The following is a 20,819-nucleotide window of genomic DNA, read 5'->3' as shown; positions in this document are numbered from 1 at the left end:
ACTCGATGACGCGTCTGTCAATTGTGCCGCGCGGGTGTCGTTTTGTCCGCGCGCTCGGCTTTCTTTTTCGATGATCCGCGCTCTTCCTCGTTTTCGCGGAGAGGAAGGCCGAACGGTATACACTGCGTGGAGTTGTGCAACTATTATACACACCATACGCGCGCGTGTAAGCGATCGCAGCGGACCGTTACGGCGCGCCCCTCTATATGGAGTTTCTCTCGCTGTTTCTCCATCATCGGCGCGCTCGGTTTCACCGGTTTCGGGATTTTCGGCGGCCGCGCCCCGCGTGCGGTCACCGTTATAAATCGGAGCGAGATGATCGACGTACACTTGTAAACAGATGTTCCGAGCGATGACACCGGCGGAGTAAGTCATCGTCTGGAAAGTAGTCCAGGGCGCGTCGCTATTGATTCCGAATCATTCCCGCGGCGCTCACCGATACCGCTTAACCGCGGCTGCAGCTGGAGTAGCTAATTAAATCAAAGCCCGCTGACGCGTGTCCAGGAAACTGGGGGGAATGGAGAAAAAAAAGAGCAGGTGTCAGTGAGGGAGATTAATTCCCGCGGCGGGAAGAAGAAACTAATCATATTCCGCGTTCCACGATAATGGAGCCTGTGGGCGCTAACGGCACCCGATTCGCCTGCTACAGTATCTGCCTAGCCATACCGATCTCCCGAGGCGCGGTAGATTCACCGGCGGCCTTATTCGTCCGTCCGCGGGGGGAACGACTTCCGGGCGCGAGAATTTCGTGGGTGATTTCGTGACGTGCCATCGCGACGACAGAGTTGCGCTGTATCTCGCGATTTTACGGCGGAAGATCGTTGGCGGCAAAAAAAAGATACCGATTTCCGCTGAGCATCACGACGGAGGATAAATAAACAGCCGCAGCGGCGCGCGGAGAACGGGACTTTATCTGCGATATAATTCTTTAATAAAGCGTGCAGATCGACTTTTTCGCGAGCGCGCACGATAACGAGCGGCGCATTCCCATGCATCGGCCGCGCACAAAGGGCCGAGACACAATAATATGATCGGTCCGTTGCGTCGCGAACGCGGAAATCGGTATGAATGCGGAGAGAAGAAGAGAGAGAGAGAGAGGGAGAGAGAGAGAGAGAGAGAGAGAACCGATCATCGGAATCGGGTCGCGCCTGCGGCCCGCTGGCCCATTCACCGAATTCCCGCACGCGCGTTGAATGCCTAATGCACTTGTATGTGTGTGGTATGAACGGGCATGGCGTGCGCTCGTGTTCTATGGGGATTTATGCGCACGGCGTCACGCGTGTCGTGCATCGGTGTCGGCAGAGAGAGAGAGAGAGAGAGAGAGAGAGAGAGAGAGAGAGAGACCGTTCCAGCGCTCGTAGAGACGTATGCGCGAGGCCAATGGATTTCCGATTTTGAGTATTTTTTATGCGCCTACGCAGCAGAGTCTCGCCCCGACACAAAGCCTCGGCCGCTGCACTTGCCGGCAATAAAGTTGCGTGTATCCGTGCACGAGCTCGCGCGCGGCTCATTACGATTGGCCGCGACGTAATTTACAGCGGCGCGTGTCTCGTAAACGTGTGCGGCTTAACGAGCAAAGACACGTGGCGCGAGGGTGGGCGGATTGTACGCGTGCTGCAGTGTCTTTTAATGGTCTCCCTCTATCTCTCGACGCGTCTGCATGCGGCTGTGTAACTGTTACCGTCGTGACGGCGCTGCTCCGAATCGGCGAGAGGAATCTGCGCGCGCGTATACACGTCGGATGTAATATGCAAATATCTCGGCGGAAGATCGCCGAGTGGCGAAATCAAACAATGAAAAAAACGGCCCGTAAGCTCAAAACTAATATTTCCTTAACGGTACAGCGCGGCTCGCGAGAGCAAGATAAGCAGTGTGTATAACGTCTCTCTCTCTCTCTCTCTCTCTCTGGCCGCCAGAAACGCCGAGGAATTCGCGCTGCTCTACTCCCACGCGCTCGCGCGACCAGAGAGTCTCTGAACGCGTGAATGGAACCGCGGCGATAATTCACTCGGCGCTCAAAGGATTACGCGCCGAGATTCGCGCCGCCACCGCGGGAGGGATCCAGAGATTTATGGCGCGACGATTTTTCACCCGATTATTTGTCGCTCGGTAATCAGCGTAACTCTCGCGACATGTGCGCATAGAAAATCCTGCGGCAGTCGCGCATAACGATTGCGCTTATCGATTTAGGATTCCCCAATTAAGTTAATGCGAGGCACGTTGCGAGCGTGTAATCACAGTAATCGACTTGATCGAGCGATAGTGCCGCGGTGGAGACTTTCCTCGATCGCGTGCGCAACGACCGCTGGATTTCGCAAGGATTCATATTATTATAGGCATACGCATTGCGATAAAACGTACTGACACGTGGAATTTCTTCGATTTCAGGTGGCGACATGGCGGCGCTGAGTTCCGGGCCCTGCCGACCCGGGATCATCCTGTACCTGGCTCTCGTCATTCTAGCCGCTAGGAGCACGCATTCCGGTGAGTGATCTTCCAATTGAGCGTTAATTTTTTTTTCAGAGTTGAAACTGTAAAGCGCGCTACTTGTGTATCTCGTAGACTCGTTCTGAATATCTAAATCGTAGTACACGCACTCTTCTCGGACAGAGCGATCAATCTTCCTTTACAGCCTGCGATAATAATGATAAGCCGCGCGCTGGCCTTTTTTCGGAAACGCGTAATGAATCGCGCGATAAATCACGCGAGTCGCGCCGCGCGGAGAACGATTATCCGTAATATGCTTCGACTCTCGCGAATTTCGGCAGACGGTTGTTCCCCGTATACAAGAATGGCCGCATATGTAATTCAGTGCAATAACCGTCCATCTTCCGCGAGAGCAGCGGCATCTCGCGCTTCCGTTTACGTGCCCGGAGCCGGTTCTCCGCTGTATGTGCTCGCCGCAAAACAAGACGAGTCCGCGAGGTGAAGGACCCGTTGCTGCTGCTGCTGCTGCTGCTGATGCTGTCCTCCCCTGCGTCCTTCCGAGAGAGAGAGAGAGAGAGCTGATCGCCTGCTCTAATAGTGAGAGACGGGCTGCGCGGAATTCACTCTCGTGTATACAGGTATACAGTATAGAATAGGTCGCTCGTCGCGCACTTTCGCCGTTTTACGAGCGCGCCTCGCGCCGATGCAAAAGTGCGCTTTGTTGTTGCGCAGCCCTTCTCGCGTATATTCCGAAACGAAAATCGAGCGCAGTCTTCGCGCGCTTGTTCCGTGTTCTTTGTTCAAGATATCCCTCTCACAGATATGCGTAATGTCTAAGGTAATGATGGACACGTAGAGAGAGAGAGAGAGAGCTGCGAGATTGCGCGGGGCATCTCCGTTTCCGCGAGGGCACGCATAAATAAAGCCAGCTCAATTTTCGAGCCTCTCGCGCGTTGCCTATTTGTTTTGCATTAAAAGTCCCGCGCAGAAGATTCCGAAGGGAGTGATGAATGAAGCGGCTCGGCTTTCTCTCTATACACGAGCGAGCGATGCGCGGGAGAGCAAACATGAAAATTTATGAAGCCCCGCTCCGCATATTTAACGCCGTAATCGGCGCGCGCGGCCTGGGAACGCGAGGATATCCGCGGCTTCGCGTTTCGGGAGCTTCGCTGGGATTACAGCGATCTCTCGATGATTATGAGGTCGCCGTGCCGCGTGGGCTCGAGAATTGATTCGCCGGACGGACGGAGCGAGTTCTTCGATTTTTTGTTTCGAAGCTCACACACCCGCGAATGAGTCACCGCGAATAGAGGCTGAAATTCCCATAAGCAACTTGGTGAATTATGATCGCGTTAACGCGGAGCATCTCCGTACACACAAAATCATTACGAGCTTCTATAACAAACCTCCCGTTTAAGCCTCATAAAAGTCCGAAGCTCCGTCCATCACTCATTGTCACCCGGCGGCGGCAAAAAAGAGGAGTCTTGATCGGAAAGGCGTTAAAATTAACACGTTCCCTTTTTCTCCGGCGCAGCGATGCAGCCGTAAATCAGCGACGGCCGTGCGCACATAAATAATTCACACAGCTTTTCCCGGCGCTGCAGCACCGGAGAAAAAGTAACGAGCCGCGACCTTACACGTGTCGCGTATAATCTCTCGAAGCCATCGGATCGCCGGGAGATAACGGGCCGCACGTATACGGCTGCAGCGAAAAAATCGAATCCCTCTCTCTTGCTCCCTCGCACGCGCTAGCAAAAAATCCCTATAACCGTCCCGAATTCCGGTCAGACCTGTATGTGCCGCCGCATCTAGTCGCGCGGGGAGTTGAAAAGTCAGTGACCGGCTGCAGCTCCTCTGTACACACAGCTATACACCTGCATCGCGATGACTTTTCCCCGTTGCGTCACTTCTGCAGCTCTCGAGCCAAAACTGGAGCTGGAAACCCGTATGGATCTCCTCTGCCGCTTTTTTCCGTGTCTCCTTCTTCTTCCTCTTTGTCCGGGGTTCCGCGTAAATGCGAGGCAGGATGAGTCGAATTGGGCGAGGGTAATTGAAAGCCGGCTTTTTTGCGCGACTCGCTCGGATCTAATGAAGCGATAAAACCGGTGAAGAAGTACCGATCGGCGCAATCAACTCTCGCCGAGATTAATTTAATCAAAGTTCAACGAGCTCTCGATGCCGCGCATTATCCCAATAATATTTAAACAGGTTTGCGCGTTACATCGAAAGTATAATCGGCAGCAGCAGCAGCAGCAGCAGCAGCAGTGCAAATACACAGAGGACCGGCCGCGTGCGCGCGCGTGTGTGTCCGCGTAATGACATATCCCCGTTGATCGTGACTCAGTACTATCATCGAAACCTGTTCGCTCTCGGCTATTCGTACAAACATCCTCGAAGTGGACTTTTCTGATGATGATGATGATGATGATGATGAAAAAAGCGAATAAAAATACCTCGATCGATTACGCAAATACGCGCGACGCACGAACGAAAAGATCTCGGATCGACTTTCCTCTCTCTCTCTCTTCCGCATTTTCTGTATCATCCAGGGAGGTCAGCGCACTGGTCAGTCTGCGCGCAAGGCCATAACGGAATACGATCGCGTGTGGGTGCCGTGCGGCGGCGTGACATCAGCCAAACTTTCGTCGAGTCACCGCGTGTGTATACTTGTGCGTTTATACCGATCGTCGAAATTTCTTATTGTCCTCTCGAAAGAATTGTTTTGCCGATCGTTTACCGGTTCGTTTTTATTACACCCGTGTGTGTGTGTGTGCCAAACGATCGAGATCGGGACGATGATGTGCCGGCTTTTTAATTCGCGTCTCTCTCTCTCTCTCTCTCTCTCTCTCTCTCTCTCTCTCTCTCTCTCTCTCTCTCTCACGATCAGTGGACTCTTTGTATTGCCTATGTCAGATGTGCCGATTACACGAATAATCGCCTCTTTATATTGTCCGCGCGAAATTAATCAAACCTCGCAACGGCCGTGCGATCAATGTGCCTACGCGCTTCGGAAATCGGCAAACAAGCCGATCTCGCAGATACGCATCGCGGATCCTCATCTCTCGGGACTCGAAGAGATCGACTTTTTGCACATATAATATACAAGCTGCACGCAGCGAGAGGGCTCGCGCGTGTATATATAAAACCATTCATTACCGGTGCAGCGCAGGCTCGTAAAACGCGCTTGGCGGCGGTCAACCGAGCGTCGTTATATTGCCCGCCACCGCCTTTTTCTCCGTCGAGATTATTGCTCCGCAGTAGTAGTAGCAGCAACAGCAGCAGCTACAGGTGTACACGGGGAGATGTTATAGAGTTACAACTATTAACCGGTTAATAGTTCGAACTTCCTGCGCGCAATCGTCATTCTTGCCGCTATAAATGCAGCTCCTTCTGTATACCTGTACCTTGCGTTACTCGCGATGTTTATCTGTGAATATAAACGATTTCCCGAAACAGCAAATAAGCATACGAGACGAGAAAAAAGCAGTTGAATTCCACCTCTCCGCGCAGACATGTGCTGTTGAATGAACGCCGAGCAAAAGGAGCTCTCTCTCTCTCTCTCTCTCTCTCTCTCTCTCTCCGCGCCGATGTGTAAGGCGTACACGACTCGAAAGGGAGCGACAGAGACGGCGGCGGTCGTGCGGTCGATGGTAATGAACTTTCGCGCGCAAGGCCGCCGCCGGCAATGATTTCATAACGTGCCTCTCTCTCTCGCATAATACCCGCCGTGTAACTACCTGCAGCAGCAGCTCGCGAGACTGTCTGTCGAACTTGAATTCGCGGGCAAGGCCATGGGTGGAAATGGTTTTCGTTCGAGCTCGCACCTGCGCCTCTATATACGTATTAACGAGAGGCTTTTATACGAGGAGGGATAAATTTTATGGGTATCGCGCTGTTTTTCGAGAGGCGCCGCTTTTACGATGGGAAACACTGCTAATCGATGAACGCGCGGCTACTCGTTACGGCGTCGGACGGGTTTGTAAGAAGTTCGTATAACGAGGCGGGCTCTTTTGCTCGGCGTATATTCAATTTGCTACCGCGATGCTCCTTTTTTGCTCGACACGCCGGTATATATACCCATGTTGTCGTTACAGGCGTTTACACCTGTCGTCAAGCGGCGGCGAATCCATTAGGAGCACGGGCAGACCCAGATAGACGCGAATCTATTAATATAAAATCAGCGGCGACGACGTGACGAGACAATGCCGCGATGAATCACTGGACGCTAAAATATAATCATTCGTCGAGCGTCGCACGTCTCGGGAGCAGCAGCAGCATTGAGCTCGTAGACGCCGCCGACGCGACTCCTTATGAATATCCAATGCAGTGTGTTCTACCTCTCTGTCTCTTGGGGCGGTTGAAAAATCGTGACATCACACACGCTAGAGCATTATTATATTATCGAGAGGCTCTTACGTAACGCCGGTCACCCACATAATCACTTCCGCTCGACGGGCGCACCGTCGTGCTCTGATTAATCGGGCCACTTCCCAGATCGCGGATACGTGTAGAGCGGCTCGATGCGCGGCTAATTAGGAGCAGCTTGGTTTTATCAATCGCTTGCATTGTACACAGCATCGATCGCTAGTTTTTTTTTCTCTCCTCGCGCGGATCTCGAGGAAAAACCCACATCATCAATCAAGCTGGCGAGAGCTGCTCTCCGCGCAGGCGAAATTACTTCCGAAGGGCCACGCGCATCGCCTCGGGTGCGTGAGCACGCACTCGGCGAAATCGCGAACGTGAGAACGCGCAGAGTCATCGGTCCGACGGTCAAGGAATCGCGGCGGCAACGGTCTTTTTGTTCTCTCCCTCTCTCTCTCTCTCTCTCTCTCTCGACAATGATCTCGAGCGCGCTTTTTCGATGGGCTCGAATTACATGCGCCGCGCGGGCGATGCTTAGCTCGATCGCGACTCTCTCTCTCTCTCTCTCTCTCTCTCTCTCTCTCTCTGTGTATAGAGAGTCTAGGCTCCAAGGCCAGGGTGCTCATTAGGCATTTTTCTCGCGGCCGCGCGATCGATCGTCACGAATCGAATTCTCCCTCTCTTTTTCTATTTCTAGCGAGCAAGCTCGAGCTCTCTCTACCGCTATGCATGTGCTTGATCTTTAATTAGGCTGCACTTGGCTCTAGTTAGCCGATATCGCTTAAATTCGCATAGTCTGCAATTATTCAAATATTTCGAGTCATCCGCCTACTCGCGACCAGCGTGGAGTGTCCGCTCTCTCGAACTAGCGATAAAAAAGCAACCTCCGAGACTTTTTCACACTCATCGAGCCGTTCTATTTACCCAGCAGGAGCGTTCCCGGCGTACATACCTCTCCGGCGAATAATCTGCCTTTGCTCAGCTCTCGACGACGTGTACGGAGAGTCGCACTCCCGCTCGAGCTTCGTTTCGACTGTACCGTTAACCATTGTCGATAAGGTATCGGGCGAGGATCGACGTGCGCGGCTGTTGTGAGTCGTCTGGAAAGAGAAAAAGATGCGGAGATAAAGAGCGAGAGAGGAGGGCTTTAGGTATGTCGGTCAAATCGTAACTCAACGGTACATAACATCTTCCCGCGGCCGTTTGAAATTTAGCGCTTCCGCGCATGCGCACCTCCGTAGTTGACACTTTATCTGCCCGATTTAAAGTTGCGTCCGAGCGTTGCGCAAGTACCAGTACACACGCTGCGTCTTTCTTCCGAAGCGTTGCCCAACCAATAATAAATGAACTTTCACGCCTGATGCTTCACGCGGGACGGGGAGAAAAAAACAGAAGCGAGTGGAGAAAAAAGACGAGCGCGTAAAAATCGATTCTCCTCTCTCCCATGATCCACGGGCGGGCGATAAAGCGTATGGAAGAGAGAGAGAGAGAGAGAGAGAGAGAGAGAGAGAGAGAGAGAGAGAGAGAGAGAGAGACCCCCAAGAGGGCAAGGTCAAGGCGTCTGCCGCGGTAGTGCCGTGAGAGGATCATCGAGCCGCATCAATACATATAGCGCGTGTAAGAGGGCTCCTTATCGATGGAGCTGAGTGCGTGAGTCGTCGCCGTCGTCGTCGTGGTCGCTCGTGCATGCAGGCGCGAGAGATACGTGGAGGCACGCGGCTAGGCCCTCTCTCTCTCTCTCTCTCTCTCTCCCATCGATATATCGCATTCCCATACTGCAGTACGGTGTGTAGTGCAATTGACGATTCGCTGGAAACTGTCCGCGCGGCCGTGACGTGGAATGCTGATACTTGCGCAGCGTCTCTCTTACTCTCTTCGCAATAGTCTTTATACGTAGCTTCTGTAGTTGGCGCAATTGCGATGTGCGACTCCGTTGATTTTTTCTTCCGCAGACTTCTTCTCGGTACCGATCGATGATCGGCTGAATGTTGATTGCCGTGATCGATATGCCGTTCCTCAAAATTAATCGCTGATGCTTCTTCTCGCGCATATGCAATGCAAAGGGGCTGCGTCCGATGCATTATTTACGGGAGGACTTTTCTGCACGCGCGAAAATTCAACCGATCTCTACTCCGTCTACGTTATACGCACTCGAAGCGCGTCGAGAGCCTCTCGAGCACGCGTCCGACACACGAGCGATTTAATCCTGTAATTAAAAGTCGCTCCTTTTCATCCGAAATCGAACGCCGTCAACGCGCGTGATGCGGACAAAAGAATTTCGAATCGGCTGCGCCCAAAAAGAGACTGCCTGTCCGATCTGCAAGCGACATTTCAATTTCGGTGTAAAAATGGACACATTCTTTTTTCCTCCGCAGCGTCAAGGGGAAGGTCGACGCTTTGTACACCAGGCGCGCAAGGGCGGAAGAACGGGCGAAAGAGAGAAACAGAAAATTGAGAGTAATGAAGAGCCGCTCACGGCGCGCGTGTGTGCAGAGAGAGAGAGAGAGAGAGAGAGAGAGAGAGAGAGAGAGAGAAGCGTAGCCGAGGGTTGCATGATGCTTCGAATCACTCGTGCGCCGCCGCGGTCCAGTATACTTACGCGTATTATATACCCTCTGCAGGTTCACACGTGCAGAAGCAGCGCGAGTATGACTTACTGCGGCCGCAATTACGGGGATAAACATTATAATATCCTCCGGCGGCCGAGCGAGCGTCCAGCGCCGCGCACGAGCGTTTCCAACTTTATTATCCTTCTGAAATGCGATGCCTAATTGCGTCCGGCGTTATTATACACGCGCGGGATGTTTTACAATTTACATGTGTTTATAATTCCCTTTACTTATTAGCGCCGTTTTTTCTCTGTTGCAGCGCCGGTGTACGAAACCGACTCCACACAGGTCGCCGAGTATGAGGGAGGTGAGTATCTTAAATAGATTGGTCGAGCGCGCTTTGACGCGAATGCCGGAGGAATGAAAAGGAGTAGGTAGTCTAAATTTATACGCGCGCATGCTAAACCGATCAGCAGCGCTCAGCTCTCGCGTATGCGCGCGCATAAATGATTTATGAAAGGCGTAGCTCTCGAATTCCGCGAATAGCTCGCGCGGCCACTCGCGCGGCTACTCGCGCGCGTATGGAGTGCGCTGCACACGCGCACAGGTGCATAACGTTCAAACCGCCTTGTGTCAGGTGCAGCGAGCGGATGCTACTACAACTTCCAACACTACCAAGAAGGCGCGCGGATCATCACGAACGAGCCGTGCCTGAACTGCACGTGCCACAACCGAATGCTGATGTGCTACCTGAGGGTGTGCCCCTTCTCCAAGGCGATAGGTCAGGACTGCAAGGTGGAGAAGCGCCCGGACCAGTGCTGCCCGGTCATCACCTGCCCGGACCTGCCCGTCCAGTTGCTCACCTCGACCACGAGCTCGCCCTCCTCCCCCGCGGCCGCCTCCACCGAGCTCGGCTTCCCCGACTCCTACGGATGCAACGTCAACGACAAGTTCTTCGCCGACGGCGCCCAGCTGCCCGTCGACGCCAACAACCCCTGTGAGCTCTGCTACTGCATCAGGAACAAGACCACCTGCCTCATGCAGCAGTGCACGCTCTCCGTCGCCGGATGCAGGCCCGTCTACCAGCCCGGAATCTGCTGCCCCGTCAAATACAACTGCGGTGAGTACGCCTCAAACGGGATGGAGTATTTTTGTATTTTTGTATTTTTGTATTTTTGTAGTTTTGTAGTTTTTCAAAAACAGTAAAAAACATTGTAACAATCATTGAAAAAATCTGTCGAGCAGAGTACGACGAGGAAAGCCTGGCTGCCACGACGCCCGGCCTGATAATGACGACGACGATGGCCCCGGGCACGGCGCCTCCCCAGTGCCACCACGAGGGCAAGATGTACGAGGACGGCGAGCTCATCTACACGATACAGCCCTGCCAGCACTGCTACTGCTTCCACGGGGAGATCCTCTGCGCGGTGCAGGAGTGCGGCAAGCCCATGGAGTCCCACGGCAAGAACTGCACGGCCCTGCCGCCGCTCGACGGCGAGTGCTGCCCGACCACGTATCAGTGCGGTGAGCATTCGATTTATTCGATTTATTCGATTTATTCGATTTATCCATTATACGCGCGTTCATTTGCCGCTCGCCCGGGAGCATAGAGGCCCATTATTGTCACGCACCAAGTGCTCCTGCGCCGATGACGTAACTGTAAAGTCGCGAGCGATTTCCTCGGAGAAAAGGAGCGCGACTCGATTGCGCTGCTCCTTTGTTCCTACATTCAGTCCCGCACACTGACGAAGCCCTCCTCTTTACCCTTGCAGAGGACGATTTCGGAAACATCGCGACGGAGATTCCCGAGATCGCCGACAAGAAGGACGCCACCGAGCAGCCCGAGGCCCAGAAGGAGTCGTTCCCCGGAGCCGACAACGCCATTCCCGAAGAGATACCCACCACCACCGAGAGGCAGCAGACGGTGTCGCAGCTCGGAAACGAGGTGCCCGAGTCCGAGCCGACCAAGGCCAGCGTCACCGATGAGGTTCAAGCCACGACCGCCGAGCCCGAGAGCGATGTCGCCGTCGATTCGACGGACGCCCCGCAGCCCGAAATCAAGGCGGCCGAGCCCGACCACTCCGAGGCGACGCCAGAGTCCGAGCTCACGTCCGCCACGGTGGTCGACGAGGCTTCCGAAAAGCCGACCGAGAGCGAGAAGGTACTGCCACAGGCTACGGAAGAGCCTGAGAACCCGTCGACGGAAGCCTCCAGCGACCTTCCGCCGAGAATAGCCGGACAAGAGGACGCCGAGGAGGGGAAGGAGAAGCCAACGGAGGCCAGCCTTGCTCCGGAAGACACGACGCAATCGAAAACTTCACCTGCCCAAGAAGAAGGAGAGATCAGCCCGTCGAGCGTCGAGGCGGCAGCCCCGACGGAAGCCAACGCAGCAGCGGTCGACGAGGCCGAGACGACTGTTGCGCCTCGAGTTGGAGACGACGAAACTTCGCCAGCCGACGACGAGCTGACCAGCGCGGTATCGACGGAGAAACAAGCCACGGAGCCAGAACAGCCGACCAGCGCTTCTTCGATCTCCGAAGAAGATATCGTTGACACGACCCCAGCGGAAGCCTTCCCGGCCGAAAAATCAGAAGAGCACACGGCACCGGTCGACGGAGCCACCGAGAAATCTAGTGAAATTTCTAGTCCAGACAGCGAAACGATGACGGAAGAAGCCGTTAGCAAGGACGTAACAGAGTCCACGCTTTCTTCTTCCAGCACAGAAGCAGCGAAGTCAGATCTCTCTACTGAAACTGATCAACTCAGCACAATCAAACCTACTCCCGAAAGCACCCAGGACAAGGAAGACGAGCTCACGACCGTGAGTCAAGAAACTGTGACTGCCAGTCCCGAAGAAGACAAGCCGGAGGAGACCGTTTTCGACATCACTCCCGAAGGCTCCACTAGCTCCAGTGTCGACGAGGAAGCCGGCAAGACTGCCGAGCCAATCGCCACCGACGCTCCTCCAGCGGTATCTGCTGGTGAAGACGAGAAGCCAGAGGGAGGCGATGCCGAAGTCACTCCCGGATCTACGACAGTAGCAGCTTTGGATGAGGAGAGCAAACCTAAGGAGGCCGTTCCCGAGGTCACTCCTGAAAGCCCCATTGACGAGGAAGCCGGCAAGACTGCCGAGCCAATCGCCACCGACGCTCCTCCAGCGATATCTGCTGGTGAAGACGAGAAGCCAGAGGAAGGCGAGGCCGAGGTCACGCTAGGATCTACGACGGTAGCAGCTTCCGATGAAGAAGGCAAGCCTAAGGAGACCGTTCCCGAGGTCACCCCTGAAAGCTCCACTGACTCCAGCACTGAGGAGGAAGCCGGCAAGACCGCCGAGCCGATCCTCACTGACGCTCCTCCAGCGGTGTCTGCTGGTGAAGCTGAAAAGCCAGAAGGAAGCGATGCCGAAGTGACTCCTGAATCTACGACGGCAGCGGCTTCAGATGAAGAGAGCAAGCCCAAGGAGCAAGAAAGTTCGACTCCCGAAGAGTTGCTATCGGCATCGACTCCATCGGCTGTTGATGAAGCTTCTGAGAAGTCAGGAACGGATGAAACTTCGCCAGAATCTCCCAAGGAGGCTACTCCAGAGGACAATGTTGAAGAACCCAAAGCACCGGAACAAGGACCTACTGGAATTCCGATCCCAGATAGAGTACCTGAGCACAAAGCCGAGGACAAAGATGCTGTAACTGACTCTGCGGTCACCGAAGGATATCAACCCACGGGAAGTGGAATACCACATAAAGTAGACAGCTTGCTTACGGAAGCACCAGAATCCGGCCCTACCACGTACCTACCTCCTGCAGGCACCAGTACGGAAGAACGACAGCCATCCACCCCACTGTACGAAGCTCTACCTAAAGAAGACGAAGTGGAAGGACAAACTACAGAGCTGTCCATTACACCTAAAGCTCCTTCCGATAAAACAACTGTCGGTGCTCCCGACGAAGTAGGCCCTACTGAAGATGAATCCGAGATCAAGAAAGAGCCATCAGAGACAAGCACTGGTCAGCCTGAGGAAGAAAATCCAATTGATGAGGAGTTGACGTCTGCCAAAACATCCAGCCCAGAAGCTAGTTCGACAAGCTCACCAGTAATCGACGAAGAGAGCGATGTAGCTGGTACCGAGACACCCACTGAGGAACTTTCAGTAGACGAAGCTACACCATCAGCCGTTTCTACGGAAAAATCTTCGCCTAAGAAGGACGACGAAGAGGAAGGTAAACCGGAAGTTAGCGAAGGCTCTATTTCTGAAGAACCTACAACTGCCTCTGGCCAGGAGGAAGTTCCGACGATGCCAACATCTGACGTGGAGAAGAGCGACGACCAGAAGACTCCAGAAGCAGAAACTCCTGAGCCTACAAAGGCTTCTGACGTTGACATTTCAACTCCGGAAATAGAGGCTGCCTCGACCGATAAACCAGAAGATTTCTCTGCAAGTTCGTCAACGGAAAAACCAAGTGAGCCGGAATCCACTGTTGAATCCGATGTAACGCCTATTCCAGCAGTAAGCAGTGAGGAACCAGAATCCGGAAGCGACGTTGAGCATTCAACCGATATGCCTGCAAGTTCCACAGAATCGGCACCTATCGACGAAACATCGGTAGAAACAACTGAAATTCCAAGTGCCGGCGAATCTGAACCAAGCAAACCTGCAAGTCCTGAAGAGACTTCAGAAGCCAGTACTGAAGCAAGCAAAGATGTTGAGCAACCAATTACAGACAGCACTACGCAACCAATCGACAAAGTTCAGCCGGTCTCTGATCAAACAACGGACGAAACTAAAGAAGAGAAACCGACTGAACCATCGGTAGAAACGGGAGACCAGACTTCTCCATCTATCGAAACAAAACTTAATGATCAAGAAACGCCGAAAGAAACGCCCACTACTGAGTCTGCTATTGAAAGTAAACCATTCGAAGATAGATCCGATGCTACTATGCCACCAGCACCAGAATCAGTACCAACGAGTCATCCAGAAACTGGATCAGTCACTGACGAACTGATGTCTACAGTAGACACATCAGAAGAATCTACCGAAGACCAGTTTGGCAAGGATGGTGACTCCAGTCATTCAACGGAAGCTACTGTGGCGAGTAGCCTTGCTCCAGAAGTTGAAGTTGAAATGTCGACACCTTCGGACGAACGTCCATCCGGTATCCCAGGCGAAGGCAATTGCCTTGTAGACGGTCAATCTTACACCAATAATTCAGTCATTCCTCCACCAGACTCTTGCCATCTCAATTGTCGATGCATCAGCAGTCAAGTGAATTGCGAGAAGGTACAATGTTCACCACCACCCGCTGACGTGCCTAACTGTACTCCTGTATTCGAGCCAAACGCGTGTTGTCCAATGTACACGTGCGAATCCACTCCAAGCGTTCAGCCTGAAGCGGATAATCAAATGTCCGATCATCATACGTCAACTTCTTCTGATGACAACGTAACTCCAACAACACAAAAGGTAGCCGTGGATGAATCCACCGATGCCACAGAGAAAACACCAAGCAAAGACGAAGCTGAGCCAGAGATGATGACAACCACGCCATCTGTTAAATCAGAGCCGGAATCTACACCAGAAGAACCTGAATCTGGCAAAGAAAATATTCCGACATTGTCTCCTGTTGGCGAAGAAATCAGCTCTTCAGTCGTTCCAGAAAGTACTTCGACTTCTACAGAAGCTGAGATGTCCGTGAAGGGTGCCGAAGAAGAACCTTCTACTCCTGAAGACGATAAGAGCAAGGTTGACGAAGAAAAGCTGTCGACTGTAACCTCTGAGACACCTGAGTCTGAAGAAGAAGGAGTATCTGAAACAACTTCATCTATTCAAACTTCATCAACTGAAGCAACAGAGGAGGACAAGAGTAAACTTCCAGAAGAAGAGATTGCGACTCCAGCATCCGAAGACACCGTTTCTGCTCAGTCCACAGAGCGTACCGATGAATCTCCTAAACCAGAAGATGATTCGGCTGGTTCAGTGGAACCTTCTCCAAGCCCAGAAGCAACTAACGCTCCGGAAGAGGATGTTACTACAACTCCTTCTAGCAAATCAACCGAATTGGAAGTTGAAAAGGCAGAACCAACCGAACCCGCTCAGGAAGTTGAAACCACAGAGAAACCTAAAGATACTGCCCAACCAGATGAAGAAGCAACTCCAACAGGCGCTCCTCTGGAACCTGTTGATGCTGAAACACAGAAACCAATCTCGGAATCTGGCGAGGCATCGACTACATCACCTGCATCGCCGGAATCAGAACTGACCTCTGCGGATACTTCTGAAAGCGCAACGCCATCGGTAGAAGAACAGACAGAAAAAGTACAAGAGCCTGAAATCGAAAAGGAGCCTATATCTACTGAAGCCAGTTTAGCGTCTAGTAGCGAGACACCTGCTGAACCAAGTGCCACCAAATCTTCGATTCCAGAATCGTCTACTGAATTAGATTCCGAAACACAGAAACCAGAAGTTGCTGAAGTTGAACCAGAGGTAACTGTTCCATCTGTTGAAGAAGCCTCCGAGACTTCAGCAGCTGTCACAGAGCCAACCTCTACTGGCGAAGAAGCTAAGAAACCTGAAGATACAACCGAAAGTGTGGGAACCGATAAACCCGAGGACGTATCAGAAGTTACTGGAAGTACCGAATCATCTTCCAATGTGCCTTCAGTATCAACTGAAAAGGACCTGACAGTACCTGTTGTTGTCAGTATTGAAGATGAACAAGTATCGTCTTCGGAACCAGCAGTTACTGGTACCTCAGAAGAAGCTACATCTAAAGCACCAAGTGACGATGTGACTGCGCCACATGAGCCAGAACTGACAAGTGTAACAGAATCAGTTACCGAACAAGAACAAACATCTTCGGAGGCTTCTAGTACAGCCTCGCCATCGGACGAGAGCACCCCCGAAGCTAAACCAGTAGATGAAAACAAACCAGAGGAAACACCGATTGAAGCTCAGCCAGAGCCAGACACTACCGAGTCTGGAGAGGCGGCAACTGTCAAGAGTATTGAACAGCCAGAAGTAGATACGGAAATGGAGAAGACTACGGAAAAACCAGAAGAGAAGCAACCAGAGGAAGAAAAACCAGAGGAGAAAATCCCAGAGGAAGAAAAGCTAGAAGAGCAAACACCAGAGGAGGAAAAACCTGAAGAGCAAAAACCAGAGGAGGAGAAAGCAAAGCAAGATACCACTGAAAGCACGGACGAAGCCACTGGTGAAGCTCAGACTGTGAGTGAAGAAACAATCACGCTATCGACACCTTCTGAAGCAGGAGAATCTGATGTCAAGGAAAAGCCAACTGAATCATTGATCGAGACGGAGAAGGAAACTTCAGAACCATCTGTTGAATTGACTTCTTCGGGAACAATTGACAGTAAAATCGGCGTTGAGACTGAAGGATCCACTGCAGCTGAAGATCAAGCAGCAGTTACGGAAGCAAGTACGGAGGCCAGTAAAGTCGATGAATCTAGTTCGCCGATTTCTGCGGAACCAACTGACGAAGACCAGAAATCTCCAGCTCTTGCTGAAACTTCCACTGAGACTCCTGTAGCTAAAGATAAGATTGATGAGCCCGAAGAGGCAACGAGCGAAAAACCGGACGAGGAAATTCCATCGCATGAAGAACTTACAACCGTTGAACCAACAAAGGTTGAAGCGTATCCCGACGAGGAGACTTCACACGCTCCCTCTGAATCTCCAGACAAAGAGCTCATGTCTACTGTGTTTGACAGTAGCGAAGAAACTTCGAGCGAGAGTGAAAAGAAGGATCTTACGACCGAAGCAGCTATCTCAGAAACGTCTTCCAGTGAGCCAACAGTTAGCGAGAAACCGGACGAGAAAGAGGAGGAGCCAACTGCGACTGCTGCCTCCGAAGAGCCCACGTCATCGGACGCTGGCAGTTCAACGAGCGAAGTGCCAACGACGGCGTCGACCGATGCTGAAGATCAAAGCACAAAGGCAGCCGTACCAGCGGATGAACAGTCGAGTGTCGAACCATCCGAAGCGATTACTCCTGAAGCTGATCAATACCACGTTGATCAACAAACTGAAGAACCAGCTGCGCCAGGAGCTCCCAGTGAAGAAGAGCAAAAACCAGTCGAAGATCACACTAGTACGGTACATCCAGAAACCGTCAAGCCCTACACCCGTCCAGACTTTCCAGACCAACAGATGCCCGAAACCGACGATGCCAGCATTTTCCCGCCGGACGGTGCCGATATCAAGGATCAATTCAACCCCGACGAAGCCGAACCCGAAACAGACGACTACGACGACCAGGCAGTTTACGGACCCGGCACTTGCCGATACGGAGGCAAAATTTACATGTCTGCTCAGCAGATTCCTCGTGACGATGCTTGCGATTTCTGCTTCTGCTTCCGCAGCGACATCATTTGTCTGCAACAGAGCTGTCCACCTCCGATTCCAGGATGTCACGAGGAGCCGATCGGTGGATTCTGTTGTCCGAGGTACGAGTGTCCTGTTTCAATGGCGACATCTCTTAACATAACGACAACGACTACGACCACAACGACGACGGTCCCGCCGCACTTCTTGTCCCACGCGTACAAGGGGAGCGCAGTTCGAGGAGGATGTCAAATAGGAAACAAGGCGTACCGAGTGGGTGAAGAGATCAAGTCAAAATCCGGACCATGCATGAGTTGCACGTAAGTACACGCATCTTTCGCCTTCAAATATATAGCCTTCGATGTTGTTTTTATTTCGTGAACTAAATTAATCGCCGAAACTCCTTCTGCGCAGGTGCGGAGGCGATGGTAAGATGAAGTGCGAGCCCAAGGCTTGCTCGGCGAGCCCGATGCTGAAGGAGATGATAGCTCATGCTGCTGCCAAGAAGCGGAGGAGATGAGCCATCCAGTCGTGGTTCAATCAAAAAAACTCTGATCCTCCAGCATAAGATGTTGGGGACATATACATATAAATAGAAAGTACTACGACATAACATGGAAACAGTGCGTGCGTTGTACAAAAAAAGGAATGAGAGCGAGATCGAGTGAAACGTGCGGTAACGGTGTGCATCAAGCGGCCGAATGAGTGAGTGAACAGATTAGAACGACTACCTAATATAAATCGCCTTAGACAAAGACAATTATTAAATGGGCGATCGCGAACTGAGTGGCCAAAACGTAAACGTTTATATATATATACATATATATATATATATATATATATATATATATATATATATATATATATATATATATCGGGAGAGAGAAGTGGAAGTAGATGGATCGATGTTCGAATGAGAGCGAGGATCAGAGCGCATGCGAGTTTGTGGTGCCAAAATATAACGGCTAAATAATTATCGAAAAACGAAGAGATGTGTAAAGTATATAATCTTTAAGGAACAAAGAAAATGACGGGAAAATCTTGCGCTGTACCGATAATACTTTTGACTTGCAATATCATACGATTTAACGTTTAACGCGCAGAGAATGCGAGAGCCGCGAAGGTATATATTATCAACATTCTTACGATACACACCCACACAAGACTTATGACTGTGCCTTCGTCTGATGCCTATTTCCATCATCAACGGCATCATCGACAAGAAATCAAAGATATAACACACACGCACACAGCCATATCCACGTTGCCAGACTTTTTGAAAACATATGAAGCGATCAAACTCGCTAATATGCTACGCGAGAAGCCGCGAAAAACAGCGCAAGTCATGATTTTTGCACAGTTTTCAGGGTACGATATATTATAATGCTATTTCTTTTTGATGTTCTTTACACATTTAACGCAAGCTGCGTTGCCTTGAGACAAGGCCCGCGCGTCGTACTTTTAATTTTAAATGAATCCTTAAGTATAATATACGCACACGACGAACGACGAAACGTTAAACTTACGCAGCATAAAATGTTTCTCCTTTATTATTATAATGTAAATATTTTTCAAACTTGTAATATTAAAGAAAAGCCAAGTTTAGCGCGAGCAATACATAATATAGATGTAATAACGAAGGATTATAACGGGAGAAAGTTAACGTAATTGATGACGCACGCGATGCGCAGGTACATATAAGAATATAGTGTGCGAGAGAAGAAAATTTGATAAAAAAAACGTACGCGCAATTTCAAAGCTCAAAAAAAGGCGGCTCGCACGGAGGACCAAGGGCAAACTGAGGCTGCTTGCTTCTCCGGCGAGCTGACACACGTGTTATTAAAAATCACACATTAATTAAAAAATAAAACGTAGGTACGTATACGCACACACGGATATATATATATATATATATATATATATATATATATATATATATATATATATATATATATATATAAATAAATATAAATATTGATATACATATTGAATATATATATACATACATTTATACGATCCTTTATACTCTGTAACAGTCTCTTAAATGGCATTTTAACGGCGCAAATAACTCTCTCTGTCTAAAAACCCGGTTTTATTATACATTTTCCAATTAGATACACGATGCGATCATGCAAACTTATAATTATGTATATGTAATTACGATGATATTGTTTATTAATTTTTTTTTAATTTCATTCTCCAGTCTCTGGTTCGCTCTGAACTCTGGGACTCGAGGATACCTCGGATTTTCCTCTTTTCTTTTATATTAAAGATAAAAGAATAATTAGGAGAGAAGACAAAGATTGAACTCCAGCTCTGTCTTCCTTATACACGAGAGCAGCCTGTTTAGTCCGTGCATTCGATGAATTATTTCTTTTCTCCTTTTTTTAAGAGATTAAAGGAAAACAACTTTTCCGAGCCGTTCGACCGGTAGACGCTTTTACGTAACTCGAGCTTATATCGTATAATTATACTCCGTAGTTAAGTTTTAGGGAAATTTAAGGGAAAGAATAAGTCAACTCGCTCTCGAATTTTTCGTACTAAAAAAAAAAATTGAAACGAAAAAAAAATCGCAAAAGCATAAAATTCAAATATAAAAAAAAAATAGAAAAGCGTCTGCGCGCAGCTTCTACCGCTTGGACGCTCGGACGGGCTGTCGCTTGTACATTTTGCTCGATCAGCAAATCTTCAGCCTTCCATAATAGGGTATGCAAACGCCGCCGGAGCGGGCTCGCGTCGCGTCGCCCGCGTTTTATTGTATAACGATCGCGCTCCACAGCTTTCCGCCAAGGCTTTCCTCGTCCGATTTTCTCTTTCTCTCTCTCTCTCTCTCTCTCTCTCTCTCTCTCTCTATCTCTCTCTGAGGATTGGCCAGGATCGTCGCGGTGGATCCAGCTGCGTGTGCCCGCGAATCTCTGTGTGAGCGGACGCGAGCCGACTCTGGAACGCGTGGCTCGAACGTCCCCTACTTAGCGACTAATCGTTTATAGTATTTATATCTTTATACGCCCAAGCATAGCGGTTTATAATACTAAACAAGCAAAAATACTTAAGTGTATCGAGTGTGTTAAACAAAAAAAGTATATAATAGCGTCGACATGTGTAATGAAACATTTATTATAGAGCAAGAAAGGATGAATTTA

At 50.7% G+C, this 20,819-nt stretch overlaps 1 protein-coding gene and 1 long non-coding RNA gene across 5 annotated transcripts in view; one reads left to right on the top strand and one right to left on the bottom strand.

The window, feature by feature from the left end:
* Nucleotides 1-8,287, bottom strand: part of LOC103316629 — a 76,923-nt gene extending 68,636 nt beyond the window's left edge. Inside the window, exons 1-2 of one of the 2 annotated variants that reach the window (XR_004226771.2) lie at nt 7,962-8,287; nt 7,742-7,889 (exon numbers count right to left, since the gene is read on the bottom strand). This is a non-coding gene — a long non-coding RNA (uncharacterized LOC103316629). The remainder of the gene's footprint in view (nt 1-7,741; nt 7,890-7,961) is intronic. The other variant, XR_001728872.3, reaches the window with a different exon arrangement.
* Nucleotides 1-19,522, top strand: part of LOC100116940 (microtubule-associated protein futsch) — a 33,664-nt gene extending 14,142 nt beyond the window's left edge. For 2 of the 3 annotated variants that reach the window (XM_008211045.4, XM_016982754.3), the window contains 6 exons: nt 2,389-2,484; nt 9,658-9,705; nt 9,976-10,458; nt 10,584-10,862; nt 11,111-17,996; nt 18,091-19,522. In XM_008211045.4, the coding sequence (XP_008209267.1) occupies nt 2,397-2,484; nt 9,658-9,705; nt 9,976-10,458; nt 10,584-10,862; nt 11,111-17,996; nt 18,091-18,196 (7,890 nt within the window). In that variant the 5' untranslated portion in view covers nt 2,389-2,396 and the 3' untranslated portion in view covers nt 18,197-19,522. The remainder of the gene's footprint in view (nt 1-2,388; nt 2,485-9,657; nt 9,706-9,975; nt 10,459-10,583; nt 10,863-11,110; nt 17,997-18,090) is intronic. The other variant, XM_008211054.3, reaches the window with a different exon arrangement.
* The last annotated feature ends 1,297 nt before the right edge of the window (nt 19,523-20,819 follow it).

This window comes from Nasonia vitripennis, chromosome 2 (assembly GCF_009193385.2).
Source record: "Nasonia vitripennis strain AsymCx chromosome 2, Nvit_psr_1.1, whole genome shotgun sequence".
Classification (NCBI taxonomy): Eukaryota; Metazoa; Arthropoda; class Insecta; order Hymenoptera; family Pteromalidae; genus Nasonia; species Nasonia vitripennis.
The sequence above is the reverse complement of the archived record's forward strand: the minus strand, read 5'-3'. Positions and strand labels throughout refer to the sequence as shown.